Consider the following 22,169-nt stretch of genomic DNA (forward strand, 5'->3'; position numbering starts at 1 on the left):
GGAGAGTATGATGAGTTTCACCTAGAGCTGGAGAGAAGACACTGGGACATGGTGTTAGAGGACCTCCTTAACGAAAAAGATGAAGTGATGGTGAAATAGTTATATGCAAATGCATATCAACCAAAAGGAAATGGGCCAAGACAATGCAAGGTGTGGGTGAAGCTTATCAAATATGACAGGAGGACCTTAAATACCTTCCTAAGGATAACTGCAACTCCTTTTGGCCAAGTGACACCCTTTAATGGATTCTTGAGTGGCCATAAAGACTATGAGGAGATATCTTCAACTTTATGCATCCTTGGCTACACTTACATGCTAGGTGTTAATGGCATATGTTAGTTCATATTCTTCAGAGCACTTGAACTCTTTGGCACAAATGTGTAGTGCCTTCCCCTTCACCAACCTTAGGCCCAACATGCATACTTTTGATTGTAATATGGAGATCTCGTATCTCATTAATGGGATAGTGAAGGGGATGAATATGGATGTCGGTTCCCATATGTATCAAGACATAGCCTACACCGCAAACATGCCCAATGTAAATTTAGGCTTCCTTGAATCACCGCTCTTTGTAGGGAGAAGGGAGTTTATTCTGACACCCATGTGCTTCTCTCCCTCCAGCCCACCATTGATAAGAAGTTCATAAAAAAGAACTACATTAATAGAGCGAAGCTCTCTACTTTCGATTATCCTACCCTTGCCCATGCACCCAGAGTCGTTGACCCCTCTCATACTACATGTGAAGCTCTTGTTGCATTTGAGGCTACCTTCCAAGCAACCATGCCCAAGATGTTTGCTTGGCAGGAAGATATGATGATAGGCTACCAGACAATCCGACAAGGACAAATTGTCGTCATGGACAACATGTACTAGTTGTCTCATGGTGTCTAGACTTTCCTGATGATACTCTTATGACAGGAACCCAATTCGAGGCACATGCTTCTTGGCCTAAGGGTAGGCCTTACTCTCAGTGGGGGAAGCTTCAATGTTGCCCATGATGAAGGAGCAGAATGAGCTGATGCTAAAAAAGGCCAGGGAGGTCAAGAGGATCCTGACACAACTTGAAGACCATAGTCATCGCAATAATTCTATTTGAGGATGTTTACCTTGTTGTTTTTGTCGTTTTAGTTTCTCTTAGTCTGTTTTAGTTTTTTATATCAGTATTTTAGTTTATATTAAAATAATTTCATGTGGTGTTTTAAATTGATTTTTTGTGGTCAACCTTGTTTTTGGATGTCTTTCTTTTTGCTTTTGGGATTTAAAGCTTTGATTTCCTTGCATGATAACTTGTGTGATCTTGAGAAAATCCTGGCAAATTTAAGTGCTAAGATTTATGGATGTGGTTGCAATATGATTCATTCTTTATCCTTTTTTATTATGACCTAGAGGATTGAATATTTGAGTGTGATGAAAATGCATGTATAGAGCAAGTGAGAAAGTTGTTGTTATGCATTTGATTTTTGTTGGATTCTTTTAAATGCATACATACACTTGATTGGAAATGAGAAAGACAATTAGTGTTTTGTGAAATGAAGCTTCTTGACCAAATGACTACCCCTAATGCCCAACATTGAATCTTTTGTAAACCTTTTGAGCTTTGTAAATTGTCTTGTGACCCTTAAGCTTGTAAAATAAAAATTTACCTTGCCCCACATCCTAGAAGAAGAGAATAAGAAATATGTTAAGGAGGGTGTGAGTTGGGACTAGAGATGGAAAAAATACCCACGTCTGTAGGTAAAATCCGTTGCAGATAGTTGGTAACTACAATTAACTAGTACCCGTGGGTAGTTGATAATTGGTTTAATGTCTTCAAATGTCCCTATTTTGGTCCGAAATCTTAAATAGATCCCTTTTCTTTTTTTCATCTCAATTGGGCCCTTTTTTTTTGTAAAATTGTCACAATTAAAGGTATGCCGTCAAATTGGACAAACGACCGTTTAAGTGTTGGTTACGTGGCATGGTCAGAGTTGACATTAATGAGACGTGGCATTAAACCTGTTTATTTTTATTCGTTTTTTTTTTAAAAAGAAAAAAATTTACAGGTGAGCTGTTGACTCATTAAGTCTTTTTCTTCTATGCCAAGGCAAAACCTAGGGAGTCAAATATGCTTTCGGACATGAGTACCTTCCCCACATCGTGGCAGCCTTTCCACCTGGCCAGAGGTGTCGCCGGTGATGCCGGTTGTTGTCGAACCTCGTCGACCACTACACGCTCCCTCTTCTCTTCTTCTAGCCTTGGGTCACACCGTTGTGTGTTTCACGGTCCGTCAGAGCCGTCGGCCACCATCATCCAAATCGGAAGCACCACTGCCATTCGCGGCGGTTTAGTCTTTTCGCATTCCCCTTTGTGTGTGATAGAGGAGTCCAGCCACCCCTTCCTCAAAACCGATAATCACTATATGATGAACGAACTCCCTGATCCCCTTGAAGTCTTCTTTGTTGTTCTCTTCCTACGATGTAAAATTTGGGAATTTTTATTTAGAATCTGCTATAAAAACGGTGAGAGTAAAATTGATTTGTGGTGGAATTTTGAGAATGATGAATCTAGAAATATGGGGAAGGGAACATGATGATGAGAACGAACTGATGATGGGAGAGGTGCGAGCTCTATGATTTATGTTTGTAATGGATGATAATATAAGATGTTTGAGAAAGAAAGACCAGAGATGATGAAAATGGGTTCCCGTAATTGAAATTGGGCTTGAGGTCAGATTTTCAGATCTCTCCACTTAAGCCGAAGTTCCCCCTCGTTTGTATCATTCAGGTACTGCAACAGGATGAAGATTCAATCGAACAAAGAACGCGATTTTCCCCTTCAAACGAACCCTAATAATAAGAACCCCCAATATTTTTCCCTAATCTCAGTTGCATATCTCAATTAAAGGGGGCTGCCTCTAAATTTTTTCATTTTCCCCCCTTTGCCTTTCCCTCAATCTAATTTCACCTCTCCCCATACAATTTTTTAATAAAAAAAGTCAATTTTAATGCCACGTTTGATTACTCATTCAACTGACCATGCCACGTTACCAAAACTTAAACGACCATTTGTTGAATTAAACGACAGGCCTCTAATTGAATCAATTTTACAATAAAAGGGACCCAATTGATACGCCGAAAAGAAAAGGAACCTATTTAAGATTTCGAAATAAAATAGGGACCTATAAAGACATTAAACCTAGATAATTTAGTACTCGCTCATTAATGAGTCAGGTTCAGGTATCATACTATCCGTACCTACGGGTATCAACTACCTATTAAGGAAATGAAATTACATTTTTATCCTTATTAGGTTTAAGTTGTAGTTGAAGTTTTATCCAAAGATGTATTTTTTGCTAGTAATATTTTAGAAAACACACTGAATCGATTAAAGTTATTTCAAAAAATAGAAATAAAAAATTACATTATTTTAATATTTATATATAAATGTCATAGTTACTTATGAGATTCATATAGACCCTTGTGCTTCTCCATCAAACTCATTCATTATATGATATAGAAACTAGAGAGATGGAATAGATCATTGTGCTTCCACATCAAACTCTTTCATTAAATGATATAGGAATTGAAAAAGTCATATGTTCATATATCTCCTGCCTACATATAATTGTGACATTTGCATTATGTTTTCATATTTATTTTCTCCTTTAAAATTCTACCCTTTCGTCCCTAAAACTTGTTTTTTTTTTTGAGATTATTGTCACTTAAATAATTATTTCAAGACTTAATTATAGTTTTGCTCTTTTCTATTATCTTCATTTCTTACAATTTAATTTGGGCCTCACTTAAAAACTCAAAATATTTTTTTAAAATACTTGCTGGTATCTAACGAGTATCCGCAAGTTGAAAAAAATTCGCTAGGTTTTTTTTATTCAAGTATCTAGTGGGTAATGAGACAGATAATAGGTACAATTTTTCATGCGAGTCGAGTAATAGGTAGGCACTATCTGTGTCTGACCTAATCCGTTGTCATCCCTAGTTGGAACTAAGTTTGGGGGAAAACAAAAATGTTTGAGAGAATAAAAGTGATTTAATTGGGAATCATTCATATAAAAAAAGAGAGAGAAAAACAAGATAAAAAGGTTCCATGAATTGAAAAAGGGGTTAAGTTATAAGAGGAATATGGGGTTAAGTTATATGTACATATGGTAAAAGATGATGATGAATGGCTTATCCATATTCGTATTCTCCTCTTCTCAAGTGGTATCTTTGATTCCATGAAAAACCATGTTTCTTCTAGCCAAGCCAAGTTACAACCTTTGAAAGACCTTTTGATCTAAATCAAGATGTGTGAAGTGTATGAATGAGATGATATGCAAAAGTTGATGGAGTAGTTTAAGACATGTTGAGTTTGAAATGTATTTGATAAACAATTTTGTGTTGAGGGAAACACTGACTTTATGTGAGCTTTAATGATTCTTTTCTTTGGTAGTCACATTTTATTCTGGGTTTAAGGAATTGTTTGATAGAAGTACCATGCCATATCTGAACTCTTGGAAATGCAAGTGCAATTCTCGATTTTATGACCATGATAGTGCGTTTGAATGTCTTTTGCTCCTGTGTTTTGTTTTTCCAGGCTAGCCTTATCTTTCCTTGTTGTTTTTGGCAGTTTTGCTTTTCATGGGGACGTGAAAAAGTTTAAGTTTGGAGGAGATGATAAGTGTAATAATTACCTATTATTCACACTTATTAGAATTCCTCATTTGTGTTTATATCATACTTTTTATGTTGATTTCCATGAAAAGATGCAATACTTGTACATAGTTTTTATAGATAGAGATAATTATTTGTTTTTGGTTTATTTTGTAGAAAAATGGAAGATTGGAGAAGATTAAAGAGATGTTGTCAAAAGCCACTCGCCCAGCGAGTCATCAACACTTGCCTAGCGAGACTTTGGCAACACTAGTGTAACCAAGAAGCCCAATGAGTAGAACAAACCAATGTGTTAGAAAAGCTACCCCTTGCTCAACGAGAGGATTCTAGCCCAACGAGAAAGCACTTTTTAGTGAATGGTTTAAATGTCGAGAGTTGAAGAAAAAGAGTTTTTTGAACATGGAAGCAAACCCTAAGCTTAAGACATGGGTTGAGGCATTTCTAGGCTCTCATCCATCCCCCTTGACCAAGGAAGCTTCTAGAATGTTTTTCAAGTGAACGTCCTTTGTCTTTCTAGAGCTCTCTACTTTAACTATAAAAGGAGAAGCTTCTCCTCTTGTATTTTCTTAGAACTTGAATTATATTAGTGAAATTTTGCCAAAATTGCAAGACTCATTTTTCTAAGTTCTCTTGGAGTTAATTCTTTTCTAGACTTTTTCTACCTTTTTCCTTCAAGGTTAGCCTAACCTCCTTCTAGGATGCATCAATTACCCATTCATCAAGACACTTCATCTCATCTTCTTCATGCTTCCACGCCATCATCAACTTCATTAAGGGATTTTCATCAACTTTGTTGAAGGAGCTTCCATCATTATCTTTAGGTATTTCTTTTATATGCCTAACCTTTACTCTTAAGCTTTATTTTCTTGATTGTCTTATTCAACACTCTCAATTTTGTCTCACCATAGCTCATTTTGAAGAGTTTTTGTTCATTTTGACCTTTATTTCTGTTCTACTTAGATTTCTAGCTCTCGAATTTGGTTTGATTTTTGGTGTAGGAACTTCTTTGAAGAAAACCAACCTAGAGATAACATCTTAGAAGAATGGAGACCTCTTTGGACCATGAAGCCTTAAGGAGGAGACAAGAAGAGGAGTGAAACACTTTAGAGAGGAACAAGCATCATTTATTTACATTTTTTAAGTTGTAAAATTGTCTTGTTTTTGGACTTGTAACTCACGGCCTTGTTAGGTGTCTCAGGGAAGTCTTTGGTGCTCAATCTCATCTCCTAACAAGAACCTGTAAACCATATTTGAAAACATTTTTAGTTGGTAAAGATATAAAGGTTCCAAAAGGCCTTCTAATTTTACCCTTAGGCCGCATAGTCTAGTTTAATTGTTTATAGTTTAGTGTGTGTCCACTTTTGCATCAAACCTAATTTCATTTAAGAAATTTGATGCATGGTTTGAAATAAACTTTGACTAGAAAATGTTTAGATTTTAAGTAATTCTTACTGATTCTCATCATCCATATCTTGGGAGTGAACTTGAAATCTTTTCGCCTCCTTAAATCTTTTAAGAATTTTTTTTTAAAATACAAGTTTGTTTTTGCATTGTATATTTTTTTTTCCAAAAAAGCTTAAGAATATCTAAGGTAACTTCTTACCAAATTGAATATTTGGCCAAAATTCTAAAATCACTTAAAATTTGACAAAAACAATAATCTATTTTGAAAGAAAAAGAGTTGAAAGAGTTAAAAAAAATCAATATCTTGTCATCTTAAAAAGAGAACTTAAAATTCTTAACCAAAAAATAAATAAAAAAAGATATAAGAAAAAAAAGTAGAAACAGAGGATCAAATAATTCTTAAAATATTTTTATTTTAGAAAGGCTCAAATTTATAATAGAAAAATGAAGGTTTAATTCCTATTTTGGTCCCACTTTTCGTAGGGTCTGTTCAAATTGGTCCTACTTTTTTTCAAAAGTTCACTAAGATCCCACTTTTCGCAAAAACGGTGCAAGTTAGTCCTTTTTGGTTACGGCGTTAAAAAACTAACGGCACAGCTGCCCAGCTGGAAGAAAACTGATGAGGTGTACATTTTTTTGTTAACGTGGCACTGTGAATTGGTGATTCATCCTGAGAGCAAAGGATTCATGGCTGTTTTACCCAAATTGAAAAGCAAAGTTAGGGTTCTGAAATCTAAAAGCAGGAGGTTTCAGCAAAGTTAGGGTTCTGAAATTTAAAAGCAGAGGTTTAGGGTTAGGGATGAATTCATCACAGAGTTATTCTTCCTGTTCGAAGGCAACCTCCAAAGGATTTTCGCAATCCTCACACGGTGTTGTTTCCAGGGGAGTTGGGATAACCCCTATTTGCCACTGTGGTGATATTGCTGTAATGAAAGTTGCTAGAACTTCAAGGAATGCTGGGAGGAAATTTTGGGGATGTCGCCATTACAAGATGAGTGTTGGTGGGCAGCGAAAGAGATGTAGTATCTGCCGTGAACTGGGGCACAACAAAAAAATGTGCCCTTTAAATCCAGCCATCATCCAACCAACACAATCAACACAGGCACAAAGTTCACAACCCATTGCACCTTCACAGCCATCAAGTCCCCAATCTCCTCAACCACCACAACCAAGTCAAGATTCCATCCGAGATTTAAGTGAGCCAATACAAAGGCAGAAGTTAAACATTAGAAGAAAAGATCCATAGATTTAGTTGAAAATTTGGATGTATTAATATGTACTCTTCTTAACTACTTTAATTGTGGATGTATTAAGCACTTTCATTGTCTGTGTTGAATTCTTATCAAACACTTTCATTCTGTATGTTGAATTCTTATTAAGCACTTTAATTAAATATGTTGCACTGATATTATGTTGTGATATTTGGAAGTAGTGATATTATGTCATTATATATGTTTTTTGCCAGGTATCCTTAATATGTATTATAGTAATATAGTAAGGGACCAATTTGAACAATTTTTAAAGGAAAAAGGGACCATCGTGAACAAATTCAAAAGCAAAGGGGGACCACAATTAACATTTTTAAATCAAAGGGGGGACTAAAACGAACTTCATTACACGAACTCAGATTGTTCACTCATATTACATCCATAACCCTTATTGTTTCCTTCATCATGGGGTGCCAAAACATCACTTCCCACCATTGAAACACCAGGACCAGCCTAAGAAAAGTGCAAAAAGTGCTTAAAACTCACCTTTTTGGCCAATGGTGACCCTAGTTCACCTGACTGAGTACCTGTGTTGGACTTTCTGTACAAAATCCAGTTTTCTCTCGGGTAATCGTTTACAGTGTCCTTGTAATCGATTACAGTGTCAAAAAAGGTGAAAACTTGATTTCTAAGGCATAATTCGAAAGGTCTTTGAGTATAGATTCCAACAAAACAAGAATCAACTCATTTGGAGTTCGGTGGAGAAAGTTATGAGCAAAAGAACAAGCAAAGGTCAGAGTTGGCAAAAATATATGAAACGCTAACTTGAAAGAATAAACTGTACCAACTCAGATGTCCAAAAAATACAAATTAGTAGTCATTGGAAAGATTTTTGAGTCTAGTTTCTAATAAAAAAAGAATCACATCATTTGGAGGTCGGTGGGAAAAGTTATCAGTAAAATAGCCAGCAAAGGTCAAAGTTGACAGCATGTTATCTCACCCAAGTTGCTCATCTCATAAACATTGTTTTTTTCCTCCATCATGGGGTGCCAAAACATCACTTCCCACCATTGAAACACCAGGACCAGCCTAAGAAAAGTGCAAAAGTGCTTAAAACTCAACTTTTTGGCCAATGGTGACCCCAGTTCACCTGACTGAGTACCTGTGTTGGACTTTCTGTACAAAATCCAGTTTTCTCTCGGGTAATCGTTTGCAGTGTCCTTGTAATCGATTACAGTGTCAAAAAAGGTGTAAACTTGATTTCTAAGGCATAATTCGAAAGGTCTTTGAGTATAGATTCCAACAAAACAAGAATCAACTCATTTGGAGTTCGGTGGAGAAAGTTATGAGCAAAAGAACAAGCAAAGGTGAGAGTTGGCAAAAATATATGAAACGCTAACTTGAAAGAATAAACTGTACCAACTCAGATGTCCAAAAAATACAAATTAGTAGTCATTGGAAAGATTTTTGAGTCTAGTTTCTAATAAAAAAAGAATCACATCATTTGGAGGTCGGTGGGAAAAGTTATCAGTAAAATAGCCAGCAAAGGTCAAAGTTGACAGCATGTTATCTCACCCAAGTTGCTCATCTCATAAACATTGTTTTTTTCCTCCATCATGGGGTGCCAAAACATCACTTCCCACCATTGAAACACCAGGACCACCCTAAGAAAAGTGCAAAAGTGCTTAAAACTCACCTTTTTGGCCAATGGTGACCCCAGTTCACCTGACTGAGTACCTGTGTTGGACTTTCTGTACAAAATCCAGTTTTCTCTCGGGTAATCGTTTACACGGATGCTGTAAACGATTACCAAGCCCTTTTTTGAACACTCTTAGTCATCCCTTGCAGAGCTTGCTCCTCCAACTAATGAGGGGTCACCCCACACTCATTGGACTCACATCACATCACCAACCACCCTCTCCCACCACTGAAACACCTGGACCAGCCTCAGACAGGTGCACAACTGCCTAAAACTAAGCTTTTTTTCCAATGGTGACCCCTGTTCACCTGGCTGACTACCTATGTTGGACTTTATGTACAAAATCCAATTTTCTCTCGGGTAATCGTTTACCAGGATTCTGTAAACGATTACCAAACCATTTTTTCAACACTCTAACTCATCCCTTGCACTACTTCGTCCCTCTACTCATCACGGGTCACTCCACACTTCTTGCGTTTACATCAATGACCAACACTCATCTCCCCACTCAGAATTTGATCAACTCCTTCCCATTAATTTGGATGTATTTGGATGTATTTTGTACTCTTATTAAGTACTTTAATTGTGTGTGTTGAATTCTTATTAAGCACTTTCATTGTCTATGTTGAATTCTTATTAAGCACTTTAATTAAATATCTTATTATAGTTGTACTGATATTATGTTGTGATATTTGGAAGTAGTGATATTATGTAATTATATCTGTTTTTTGCCAGGTATCCTTAATATGTATTACAGTAACAAATAAAATCCAAAACACATGGAAGTGGACAGTACGCTATTCAAAACACCTTGTAATGGCGACATCCCCAAAATTTCCTCCCAGCATTCCTTGAAGTTCTAGCAACTTTCATTACAGCAATATCACCACAGTGGCAAATAGGGGTTATCCCAACTCCCCTAGAAACAACACCGTGTGAGGATTGCGAAAATCCTTTGGAGGTTGCCTTCGAACAGGAAGAACAACTCTGTGATGAATTCATCCCTAACCCTAAACCTCTGCTTTTAAATTTCAGAACCCTAACTTTGCTGAAACCTCCTGCTTTTAGATTTCAGAACCCTAACTTTGCTTTTCAATTTGGGTAAAACAGCCATGAATCCTCTGCTCTCAGGATGAATCACCAATTCACAGTGCCACGTCAACAAAAAAATGTACACCTCATCAGTTTTCTTCCAGCTGGGCAGCTGTGCCGTTAGTTTTTTAACGCCGTAACCAAAAAGGACTAACTTGCACCGTTTTTGTGAAATGTGGGATCTTAGTGAACTTTTGAAAAAAAGTAGGACCAATTTGAACAGACCCTACGAAAAGTGGGACCAAAATAGGAATTAAACCAAAAATGAATTATTTGTTATTATCATATTATGTTAGATATATGACTGATGGCACAGAAGGCAAAATCATGTGTTTATTCTGACATGGAGAAGTAACATGTACAGTTATCAATTTATTAATTTGTACAACCCTTCTTCACTTCTGAAAACATCTTTGTCATTGCACAGACCAAGTTTCACTGAAGCCTCTTCTACAAATAAGAAAACTCAGTGGAAGGAATTTGCATTTATTCAAAGTGCTCCCAGTTTTTAGTTATCACAGTTGATGTTGGAAATGAAGTTGGTGACTTCAAGCTTCCAACTCCTGATTCAAATTCCTCCCAAATTACTGGTACTGCATTCATGTTACCACCATTGCTAAATGCACCACAATTTCTTGCCTTCAGGTTGTCAACTGTGTCCACATAACGTTGTACACGACGAACCTGTGTTCAAACAAAGACTTATGTGTCAGATTTCACTATCAACTTGGAGTCTGCATAAAGTGAGAAAGTGATGGGAACTATCCAAAAACTCACCTAGTTAACATAGTCTAATTCTCGTATCAAAGGACACAACATATATAAATTAAGCTCATATGACGATAATGATAATAATTTAATACTAGAATTGCTCCAAATAAAGTATTAACCTCAAATCTTCTCTGTACTTTGGCTTCTCCATTGGCAGCAATGGAATCCAGTTTAAGCAATTGGAGCATTAGCAGTTCTGTCAAGATTGAGAATTCTTTGTCTTCAATCTTAGTACCACCAAAAACAGTTGTCTCCAAAGCAACCACCTAAAAACCATCAAACATTGCTACCATTATTTTCAAAATTCCAATGAAGTTATTCTGTTTTCATGACAAGGAAAAGCACCTTCTTATGTAGCTTGTCAACTTCTGTTCTGACAGTGGAGATGGCTTCCCATGCCTTCAAAATATCTTCACTCTTCTGCATCTCCTCGAGCTTCTTCTCTTTGCTGGCTGGATCCTCAAGCAATACAACCTTAGACATGTCTTTCAGCCCCACCATATGCAAGCATTCCTCATCCTCCTTCTCTTTCCCTCTAAATAGTAGCCTTTGCTCCTTAGGCTCAAGACCAGTCTCGGTTGCAAGCACCCCTTTTAGATGCCCTTCCATTCGGACAAAACAGAACACTCACTCATCAATCTCAGAATCTAGCTACTTATAATTCTAACAACATGCCTGCTCTGAATTCTAACAACCTTTTTCAACATAACGATAAAGTTACTCTCGCCAAAACGTATGCTTTCAGCAAAGTCAATGTCAAACAAAGATTAAACATAAAAGGGAAGAAGGGGATTGATGGGTTAATATTGTCAGGACCTGAAGTACTGATTCCAACATCTCCTAAAGCCTAAGAGAAATTTCCCACTAGGTACTTCTTATGAGATAAAATAAAACTCATGTAAAAAACAAAAAAAAAAGTGATCTTTTGGATGATTTCAAAACAGGTTATAAATTATGAATTGTAATGAACGTTATCCTTTTGATGCCAGGATCGAAGGTGTGTAAATTAGGAAACAGTAGGAAATAAGTTCCCCCAAATGAAAACAATCCTATGCTTACCAAAAGTGGATTGTGCAGGAACAGTGAGCTCATGGTGATAGGAACCATGAGAGACCTTGATTTTGATCATGGGACTAGAAGAGGAGTCAAGGGATTGTCTCTTCTGAACAAGCATGCCACCAGGTCTGAGCTCCCAATCTATGCTTCCCTTAACCCCATCATTAGCTTCACCTTTTGAAGATGATCTTTTCATTGGAAACAGTAAAATTGGTAAAATATAGCAATAGGATGATAAAGAGAGAAGAAGGTGGAGCTAACTGAGAGAAGCAAGAGAAGAATCAGAAGAAGAAAAGAAGTCACTGGAGTAAGCAAACAAAAGGGGTTTTGGACAGGGACCCCTCAACTGTCTTTTGCAAAAACAACACTTGCTCAGTTACAAGAAAGTAGACTTGGTACAAAACTATACCGTACACAGACTGTTAACACATGCAAAATCATTTCAACGTATGTAGCATATTGATTAGAATCATTACCCTTTTTTTCTCTTTGAATCATAGCTTTGGGGGTGTTCACATAGGACCTGACAGAGACATTGAATGAACAAGACATGCTTCCAACTCAACACTTATGAAAACTGTAAGTTTTAGTACGATAACATGCCAAACTTTTTTTACTAAGCCTGTTTAAGACCAATGTTCTGTTCAATTCAACCACTGTGCAAACATTATTGCTACACGCCAATTTGCCTGTGCGGGTTGACCCATACTATGGAACCACGTCATGCACATGCAGAGATGTACTCGTAGAGGAATTAACGTCACCCAACATTTTTAATTTTAATTATGTCATTCTTATCACACATTCTCACTGAGTTCTCTTCATAACTGTTATGATATAATCAAAACAGTGATGAAAAGAATAGTAAACAATATTTTATAAATACGTTACGTAATAAAGACAAAATTATTTAATTTAAATGATTGGATTGAACTCGAACGAAAGATACATCAATGCAGACAGTTTCTTTTATATAAATATGAATTCTCTACTTTTAGGAGGAAGCATGAATTCTCAAGAATCCAACAGTCGTATTGTAGTAATGAGTTTACCCGAAAGACTCTTAATAATTTTAAAAGTTAATAAAAATTTAAAGATATATAATATTAAGATATAATATGGGGTTAATTATAAAATTCTTTAACTTGTACAAAAATTGAATTTGATCTACGTTTTTTAATTATTTTTATTTTTAAACTTTATTAATAAATGGATTTAGTTATCTTAATATAATGTTACAGATTTTTTAATGTATTAAACAATTTTGTCACCTATATATCTATGTCTGTGTGTTGATACGTGACAACGGCATTTACAACGTCAATAAATATGTAATGTTGTTTTGTTTCGATAATTAAAAATATCATTAATAAAGTTTGGAAATAAAAATGATTGAAATCAGGAATGAAATCCAATTTCACAAAAATTAAAAAATTAAAAACAATTTAATCCTTTAAAATTTTAAAATATATATATTAAAAATTTGTAACAAATAATTTATTGTTTATAAGAACATAGAATAAAAATAAAAATATAAGTATTTAAAATTTTATTTTATTTCTTGTAATTTCATATGTTTTTTAACTTATTTTTTTACTTTTTTTTATATCATAATATAATTTAAATATTTTTACTACATTTAATTGTATACAATATTAATATTAATATAAAAAACTTATTTTATAATTAACTAACCAACATATATGTACGATCCTATTTTACAATTAATTGATTGAAACATACGCGTTCTCTTATTCATGTATGTCTTATTGAATAGAACATTCTTATTCAAAAAGATATTAATTGTTAGAAAATATAAACATGAGAGAAGAAGAAAAAGGTAGAAGAGAGAATAAGAGAGAGTGTAAACTAATTTTCAAAATGTAGCCAAAAGAATAAAACTCAAAAGTTACAAATAGTTAAATATAATAAAGAGTAATCAATCAAGTAATGGTAGTGAATCAAAACATTGATAGAAAAATAAAAGTAATAGAGAATACTCAAACTAAAATCTTGTTCGAGAAAAGAATAGAATGACTTCTAAACTTGAATTATCAATGGACGCAACAAAAATAAATTAAAAAAATATACAGAATAATGTGGAATAAATTAGGAAAGAAGATGTCACTGATAAGTGAAGTAAAGATTTATCACAAACAAAAAACAAACTCATATTCCCAAACACCTCATTGATTCCTAATTGATAAGGATGAAGTAGTCACTTCAATTCTTAACTTATCCAATTGAACTTTGTGGAGGAAGGTATCAAGATGAATGTCGTTGATGTCACATAATCTAGGACCTTACTCACAATACAAAGAGAAGCTAACATTGTATAATCGAGCACTTAAACCAATTTTGTTAGCAAGAATCATGTATGAGCAAACATGTCAACAACAATCAGGCACATAGATCCAGATCAACAGAAGCAGCAGAGTGTATAGTTTATTAGAAAAGACAATTTAACAATTCTTGGACACCCAATTCTTCAACAATTAGAGTTACTGTTACTAAAAGCATGCAAAGAAATAATAAGAATTATTGTTGTGTGAGAGCAGAGCAATTGCTTTTAAAATTCTTACAGAACTATAAATATATTCAAAGTGAGAGTTTGCGTACTGATAGTGATTTTGCCTAATATTATTGTTTCAAAATGGACACGATTTATATATAAAAGACGATCATAATGTTTATAAATGCTTTTAAGAATATTTATTAACAAGTTTTTGGGTGCATTAAAGGAAAGGTTTTGATTATTTGAGAGACTCTGTTCAACAAAAGTGAGTTTGATGGTAGCTACCTCACCCATTTGATTTTTTATAAAGAGGCAATTACTAAAAATAATGTGAACATGATGAAGATCCAGTGTGATGTCAACCATAAGATTGTCATAAATACTAGGTTGAATTCATGATGAGGAATATGCTATAACTGCCAAGGTCTATGAACCTAAAATGGAAGGTGGAGCATCATACTCAGTATACAGGATCTTTTATGGTCTCTACAGAATGATAGTTCCATTTTTTAAATATAGTTATTGTTGTTTCATAAGTCACAGCAGAGCATATCATATATAATTCTCAAAGGATGAATATGACAGTGAAAGCCCAGTAAATGGTCTAAGACAGCCTTATTAAAGCCACTGACGGTGAAGTTGGAGAAGTACCAAAAATATGGATGAAATAATCCCCCAATCTGGTGCCCTTCAAATAGTAATGGAGACAACACCGCCTCCTTCGCTTCGATGAAACGCAACAGCACCGCCTGCTCCATTCACATACAGGAATTCACCAGCGCCGGAATCGTCTCATTCACGATTTACCAAACATCAACAACAAAAAAACCAATAGATTAATCAATCACTCCTTCGCTTCGATGAAACGCAAGAAGGTGAACGAGAACGATAGAAGGAGAGGTAATTAACCTAGTTTATGGAACCGAACTCGACGACTTAGTCAAGCTACGATTGTGGGATCCAAGTCAACTTTTTTCTTGATCCTTCTTCTAACTCCAAGTTTGGTTAAAGTTGTTATTTTACTATGCATTGAACCGAAGACGTCAAAAGTAAATAAGAATTGGATAATACTAATGTATATTAAATATAATCAACTTATCCTAATACTTCAAACTTCTTATGTTTATAGATTTTAGAACGAGTTTCAAATTAACACCAACTTAATTACAACCCAAAGAATAGGTTTAGTGAAATTATCCTTAGCATTAACCTTCGCTTAAGGTCAATCGCTCGATTCTTTGGGTGTTCTAGACTGGCAAAACTGTCTGGTCTTGAGCTGACTGGTCGGTCATACTATAGACAAGCCCTCAAACCTAAGCATGTCTTAGTATGCAAAAGGGTTTTTAGTTGGAGAAGGTTTCGCGTGTTTTGGAGAGAAAGAGGGATTTTTGTGTAACTTATCAGTCTACTAAACTTAATTATGTTAGGAGTTTCTTCCTAATCGTGCCAGTTGATGGAAGTTATAACTGATGGGAGTAGAACACATGACTTTTCAGAATTCGTGAGTATGTTGAATCAAAAGGTCGTGAACTGTGTGGATTGTCAGATCTTGTTTATTTCAACGGTCGCGTTTCGTTTATCTAAGCGCCCATTTTGGCTATAAATAAGGGATGAGGTCAATGTCATTTTCACCATTGTCATCTACATTCCTTCTATAACCTAAGTCCTATTCTTCCTTTTATCTAAGGTAATCGGTGGGTACTAGGAGTTTACTTAGAACATTCCCCAGACTCCAGCTTGGCGATACAACGAGAGTTCATGGAGAACGTTCCTCGTCGATTGGTGGGCACTGGGAGTTCACTTAGAATGTTCCTTAGACTCTTACTTGACGATACGATGAGAGTTCACGGAAAACGTTCCCTGTCGATCAGTTAGTAATGTGGGTTCACTTAAAATGTTCCCCAAACTCATACTTGGGGATACAACGAGAGTTCACAAAGAGTGTTCCTAGCCAATCGGTAGGCATTGAGAGTTCACTTAGAACGTTTCCTAAACTCTGACTTGGCGATACGATAGTTCATGAAAAAAGTTCCTCGCTAATCGGTAAGTACTAGAAGTTCACTTAGAACGTTTCTCAGACTCTTGTTTAGCGATACAACAATAATTTTTTTTGTTATTATTAAGATGAAAATCCATATTGTATTATATGTGGTAAAAAAACCCTTTGGCTAAATAAACTACAACCCTAAGATGATTGTCTAACCAAACACCAACACGTTATCAAGGGTTTAATACCAGGTGCCTTGTGGTTAGTAGAGTTCACATATCTAATACTACATACTCTTTAAAGGATAAGCTATCTACCAGATACCAAGGACTGTATTCTCAAAGGAGTAAGCTCAATGTTACATAGTGAACACCTATGATCGAATACCGAGTACTATGCTCCCCAAACCGAAGACTAGGTACTAATGAATCCATAATTGAGACCCATCCAAGTGAAGGTTCATGGTCAACAAAATACCTCTATAAATATTATTTTAATCATGTTTTGACTTTACTTTTGCAAAAATCCAACTTTAACTATAATCTCTTATAAAGTACTAAGTAGTTTATAAAGTGAAAGAAAATTTTAGAAAATACTTTTAACTCTATAATTTCAATTGACATTAACAGTTGAAACTGAATTCACTATCATAAGTAATAATTATTATCAAATCAATCAATTATATAAATAATTATAGCATAGATGGATAATCATTGATTCATAACCTTAATAACTTTTAACAGTAAAGAATGTATTGTTTTAACATTTTGTCTCAGTATTTTATTGCAGTGTTAAACAACGTATTAGTTTTATAACAAATACCTGTGTCTCATTTGGTTGCCGTTAAAAGTAAATAATGTTTCTACACAAGGAGATGATGATAATATGAAAGTTTATCTACATTTTAATTATCCATCTAGTAATTTTAACTTTAGTAAATAGAACCAATTATTACTTGAACTTTACTTTTCACACAGGAATGAATTGGGCTAATCCCAAATTTTCCATATGTTGAAATGTGGGCCCAAATACCCAATAGGCGATCACGGAATGGATTTGGGCAAATGCTTCCTGCACCCCCATATAAAATCTTTCGCAAAATGCTTTCCGTGAAAAGAGGGGTGATTGATTTCTGGAAAAAAATTTCCTAAATTGTTTATTACGTTCCAAAAAATAAATTCTGGAAGTCAAAGGGTGTAGAAAGAAAATCATAGACATGGATTTGGTTAGAGAGTTGCTCCCTCCATCACCACGCATCACTTCCTCCACCTCTCCATTCCTTTTTTGTCCTCAATAATATTTAATTTCTATTTTTTTTTCTACCCAACAACCAATCCCTTTCGTTAATGGTTCCACCACTGTATCAATGCACCTCCACAACAGTTCACTGATTTCGTTGAATGAAATTTCTTTGGATCTTTTTCTCCCTCTAATTTTTGTTTGCTGAAACTGTGGTGGTGTAGCATGGGGATATTGTGGTGTGTTAGGTTGGAGATAGCATTGATTCGTTGCAGTGCAAGAAGGTTCTCCAGTGATTAGATACAGTAGCAAAAAAGCTTTGGAGTGGTGCAAGAAAAAGAAGGTGCAGGGGTGGGAGAGCTTCGTCTGGTTGTTGAAGGCGGTCCGCGTTCTTCACAAGTTTTTTGAATATATAAGCCTATCACCATAACAGATGTGGGTATTCGCTAGAGTCTTAAACAGATGTCAACATCCGTAGACGGATATCAACATCCATAGACGGATATCAACATCCATAGACGGATATCGACATCCGTTCAAGGCCAAATGGATATGCTACATCCGTTGAGGCCTGATCGATTATCTTCTTCCTCTACATACACAGAAAACACACAGCGACCAAACATAGAAAATGCACAGGCAACTACCAAACATACATCACACAACAGATTCCAATACATTAAAATTAAAATGAAATATCTATCATGACCAACCTCTCTCGTGGACCAAAAAAAATGTACACAGTAGACGCACACATGAAACACCATCATCGCATAACTAGGAGACCAAAATGGAAAAGAAAGAACGAATGAAATGGAAACTGCTATGGAGAAAAATGGTTGGGAAGAAATGGATCTGGAGAAGAAAAGGGGTTTGGAACGGGTCTAGAGAAGGAGAAAAGTTTGAAAGTGAGAGTTTGGGGAGGTGGGGCTGCGCCACTTTGAGTGAAAATAAGGTAAACATTTAGGGTTTTGATAAAAAGGTAAAAAAGTAAAAGATTAAAGTAAAATGGATAGTTTTCTAATTAATTTTTTTTTGGAAAGGTGTAGGGAGTTATTGGGATGGTGGAAGGAGCAACTCTCGTTTGGTTATGAAAATCACATTCCTTTTCCGATTGGAAGAAGTAGATTTAAGATTATTCAAGGGCTGAGATGAGTTCCATCAGCTATTTTATTTTTATTTAGTTTTTAAGATAAATTCCCATTTTTACATATTTATCCATGGACACATTTGTTGTGAGGGTGGGTTGTGTCAACCACATATGTGGTGGTGGAGAATGAATACGACACGAGGCTAAGGATGTACAGTCACAACTTTTCTTAGTTGGTAAGATATTATCTTTTAGATCAATTATTCAATATCAAATGCTTTAAGATCATATTTTTTCATACTTTCCTTTTTTTACCAAAACCTAATGTTAGATATCATTATGTTATTTCACATCCTCCTACATTGATATTTCAAAACAAATCTATTATTTATCAAAAAATTCAAATTAATACTAAAAGGTTAAACAGAATTCTATTTCAAATTTTCTTTATTTATCAAACTCATATTAGTTAACTTATCAATAATAATTTTTTCCCTTAAAAATATGCAAAACTTTAAATTCAATATCTTTACAAAGAATTAAACATTTCTTCCATCTTCTTTTAAGAGTCTAAAAAACTATGCATAAATAGTTCTAATAAGTTTCATATAAAGATAATTTTGCAGGCCCAACAAACATAAAAACTATCAAAATATTCTTCTTTACTATCCCTACCACCACAAGCAACCAAACTTGAAGAACATTTTGTAAGATCATTATTATTCACTTTGATCCAATATATTTTTGACAATTCTCAAATCAATGAAATTAAGAAAGGATATAAGATCGAAACGGAATACCAACAAATTTTAACACCTTAAAATTATATATGTTATTATACATAGATTTAAATGAATAAAAATCAACCATCCTTAAAAATTCTAAAATAGATCAAATAACAAAAGATAAATTAAATATTTTCTCATTTAAAATATTGTTTCCCTCAGTTTAATATCAAGTTATAGCTAAAAATATTAATGTTTTTTAAGTTGATTTGTGGAGAGTTTTGTAGTAGTTAATGGATTTTATTGTTATTATTGAACTTAAATACAATGTAATAGATTATCTTAATTTCAGATATACATTTCAAATGCATTATACAATACATAAAAGAAATGTACACGGCTTGAAAATCTAGAAAAAAAAAACTATTTCTTATTTTTTTAATCTTTAAATTTTTTAAGTAAAATTGATTTTTATTTTTATCATAAATTTTGTACTAATTTTATCTCATTATTTTATGAATGAATATATGACTATCGTGAATGTTAAAAAAATTATTATGTGACGAACTATATGTATATTATTTACTATTCAGTTTTTCTATTTCTAAAACAAACATTGTTCCATTTTAGTTCATAATTAGTCACGTCATATCTTGTTTAATGTAATTGCTGTCAAATATATCATACATTTATTTATAAAATATTTATAAAATCTGAAATAAAATTGGTAAAAAATTTTTTATAGGAACCAAATCTAATTTCACTTAAAAGTTTAGGACTAAAAATAGAATTAATTCAAAAATAAAATACATATATAAAAATATACTCTATAGCTACAAAATTCTACATATTTTAATAAATAAAAGAAAAGAAATATATTACTTTTAATGTGAATATAATAAAAGAAACCACGAACAAATAAAATTACCTAAGTTTATCAAATAACATCCAATTTACAAGCTCTTCCCTAGTAAATTCTACTAATTATTTACACAAACAAAATAATCAATTATATAGAATTTTTTTTTGTATAAAATAAAATAATTAATTATGATTTAATATAATAAATATTTCTTTCAAATTAAAAATTATATATAAGTAAATAGAGATAGACTTTAAATCTATGCCTACTGAACTAGGGATGGTAATGCTTCTTGTAGGAACAAACTTTCTTAATCAGACTTCCTTGATAGGTGAGACTTCCTTGAAAGCACCTATATAATCAATCTAAAAGAAGCTTTGACGTGTTCTTTGTTTTCATAAGAGATTCTTCATTTCTATTAGAAACAACAATAAAAAAAAGTAAAATTACTATATAATTAACAAATAATAAAGTTAAACATCATATAAGAAAAAAACTTCTATACATCTAATGTTCAAATTTTTTTTATTAAAAGTGAAATTAATTCTTTATACAAACTAAATTGAAATCCTACTTTTATAATTTCTCCTTAATTAAAAACAACTCCATCCATAATAAGTCATATGATAATTCAATGTATAAACAATAGTAAAAATAATACTTTCACAAACAAGCACACATTCTTAGTAAATTTAAACATCATAAACACATGCTTATATTCTAGATTTCTTAAAGATGTTGTTGATGAACAAAATAACAGGTGTTTAATCAAAGATGTTTAATCAAAGAGATGTTTTCCAATAATGAATAAAGGTGGCAAAATCTTTACATGAAAAGAAAAAAAAAAGTTAAGGCACGCTAAGAATAATTGACAACAAACCAAAGCTTTACAAAATCATTTGCAATTCTGCTTTCTCAATGTTAGGAAAGATTCCAAGATGGGAATGACGAATGTCCTTGTTTTGTTAACACTTCGCTATCAAATTCTAGCACGGTCCCCAAACAAAGTGAATTAGGCAATTGTCACAAAGCTTTACAAAATCATTTATATCTTTTGTGCTTCTCTTCTTCTATCCCTATGGTAGAATATGATTATAGTTTTACATAAAATAAAATAGTCTTATTGTATAACTTTTATTGGATAAGATATTGATAATTATGTATGAACAGTTTTTTATTAGTTTTATGATATTTTTATGCTACAAATTTCTTTTAATCACTATATGAATTGATTTATATAATCAAAGTATAATGTTTTCTTAAAAGTATGATATGTTTTGTGTTTTTAAATATTTAAAGATATAATATCAGATAAATAATAATACATTACCCAATATAAAAGGAAAATATAATAATTTAAAGTGAAATATACAAGTAAAACGATTCGTTTATAGATATAAATTTAAAGTTCTTAAAAACTAAATCATAAATATTTCAAAAATATATTTTTATCAATAGAACTAAAATTTAGAAGAAACCATCCTATTAAATTTATATTTCATCATTTTATATGTATTAATTATTCCAATATATAATGCATTATATATTAATACGCCACCCTAATAGTTTCAACTATTAACTAAGAGATTTTAATTATTAACTAATTTTTTCATCTATTTATGTTAAACATAACATTAAACTTATAATTTATTATTAGTTAAAATTTATTGAAAATTATATTTTTTTTATTCTTAAACTTTATTTAATGTTTTTTGTTTAAAATGTTATAATTTAAAAACAAAAAAACTGGGCAGTAATAAAAATTATTTTCATTTGACAATAAACAAGTTAACTAAAGAAGAAAATATTTAAATAAATATTAATTTTTTAATATTTTTTTATGATGATTAACAACAAACATTTGGGAGTGAG

General features: G+C 33.3%; 1 protein-coding gene across 2 annotated transcripts; it reads right to left on the bottom strand.

The window, feature by feature from the left end:
* Positions 1–10,367: 10,367 nt before the first annotated feature.
* On the bottom strand, positions 10,368–12,475 carry LOC108337594 (BAG family molecular chaperone regulator 4). Of its 2 annotated transcripts, none has more exons than XM_052880317.1 (4): positions 12,356–12,475; positions 11,169–11,425; positions 10,943–11,089; positions 10,368–10,736 (listed from the first exon to the last, which is right to left on the bottom strand). In XM_052880317.1, exons 1-4 carry the CDS (start codon positions 12,429–12,431, stop codon positions 10,539–10,541), a joined length of 678 nt encoding a protein of 225 aa, XP_052736277.1. In that variant the 5' UTR covers positions 12,432–12,475; the 3' UTR covers positions 10,368–10,538. The 2 variants fall into 2 exon arrangements, with proteins under 2 accessions (XP_052736277.1, XP_017429641.2); XM_017574152.2 differs by having other exon boundaries at positions 11,883–12,437.
* Positions 12,476–22,169: the final 9,694 nt, after the last annotated feature.

This window comes from Vigna angularis, chromosome 7 (genome assembly GCF_016808095.1).
Source record: "Vigna angularis cultivar LongXiaoDou No.4 chromosome 7, ASM1680809v1, whole genome shotgun sequence".
Taxonomy (NCBI): domain Eukaryota; kingdom Viridiplantae; phylum Streptophyta; class Magnoliopsida; order Fabales; family Fabaceae; genus Vigna; species Vigna angularis.

Bases quoted from the DNA above. Each gene is read 5' to 3' on its own strand.
- LOC108337594 (XM_017574152.2), bottom strand. From the start codon at position 12,075: ATGAAAAGATCATCTTCAAAAGGTGAAGCTAATGATGGGGTTAAGGGA. The intron at 11,426-11,882 runs GTAAGCATAGGA...TCCGAATGGAAG, and splicing joins TCCTGCACAATCCACTTTTG to GGCATCTAAAAGGGGTGCTT. The intron at 10,737-10,942 runs GTTAATACTTTA...GTTTGAACACAG, and splicing joins AAGTACAGAGAAGATTTGAG to GTTCGTCGTGTACAACGTTA.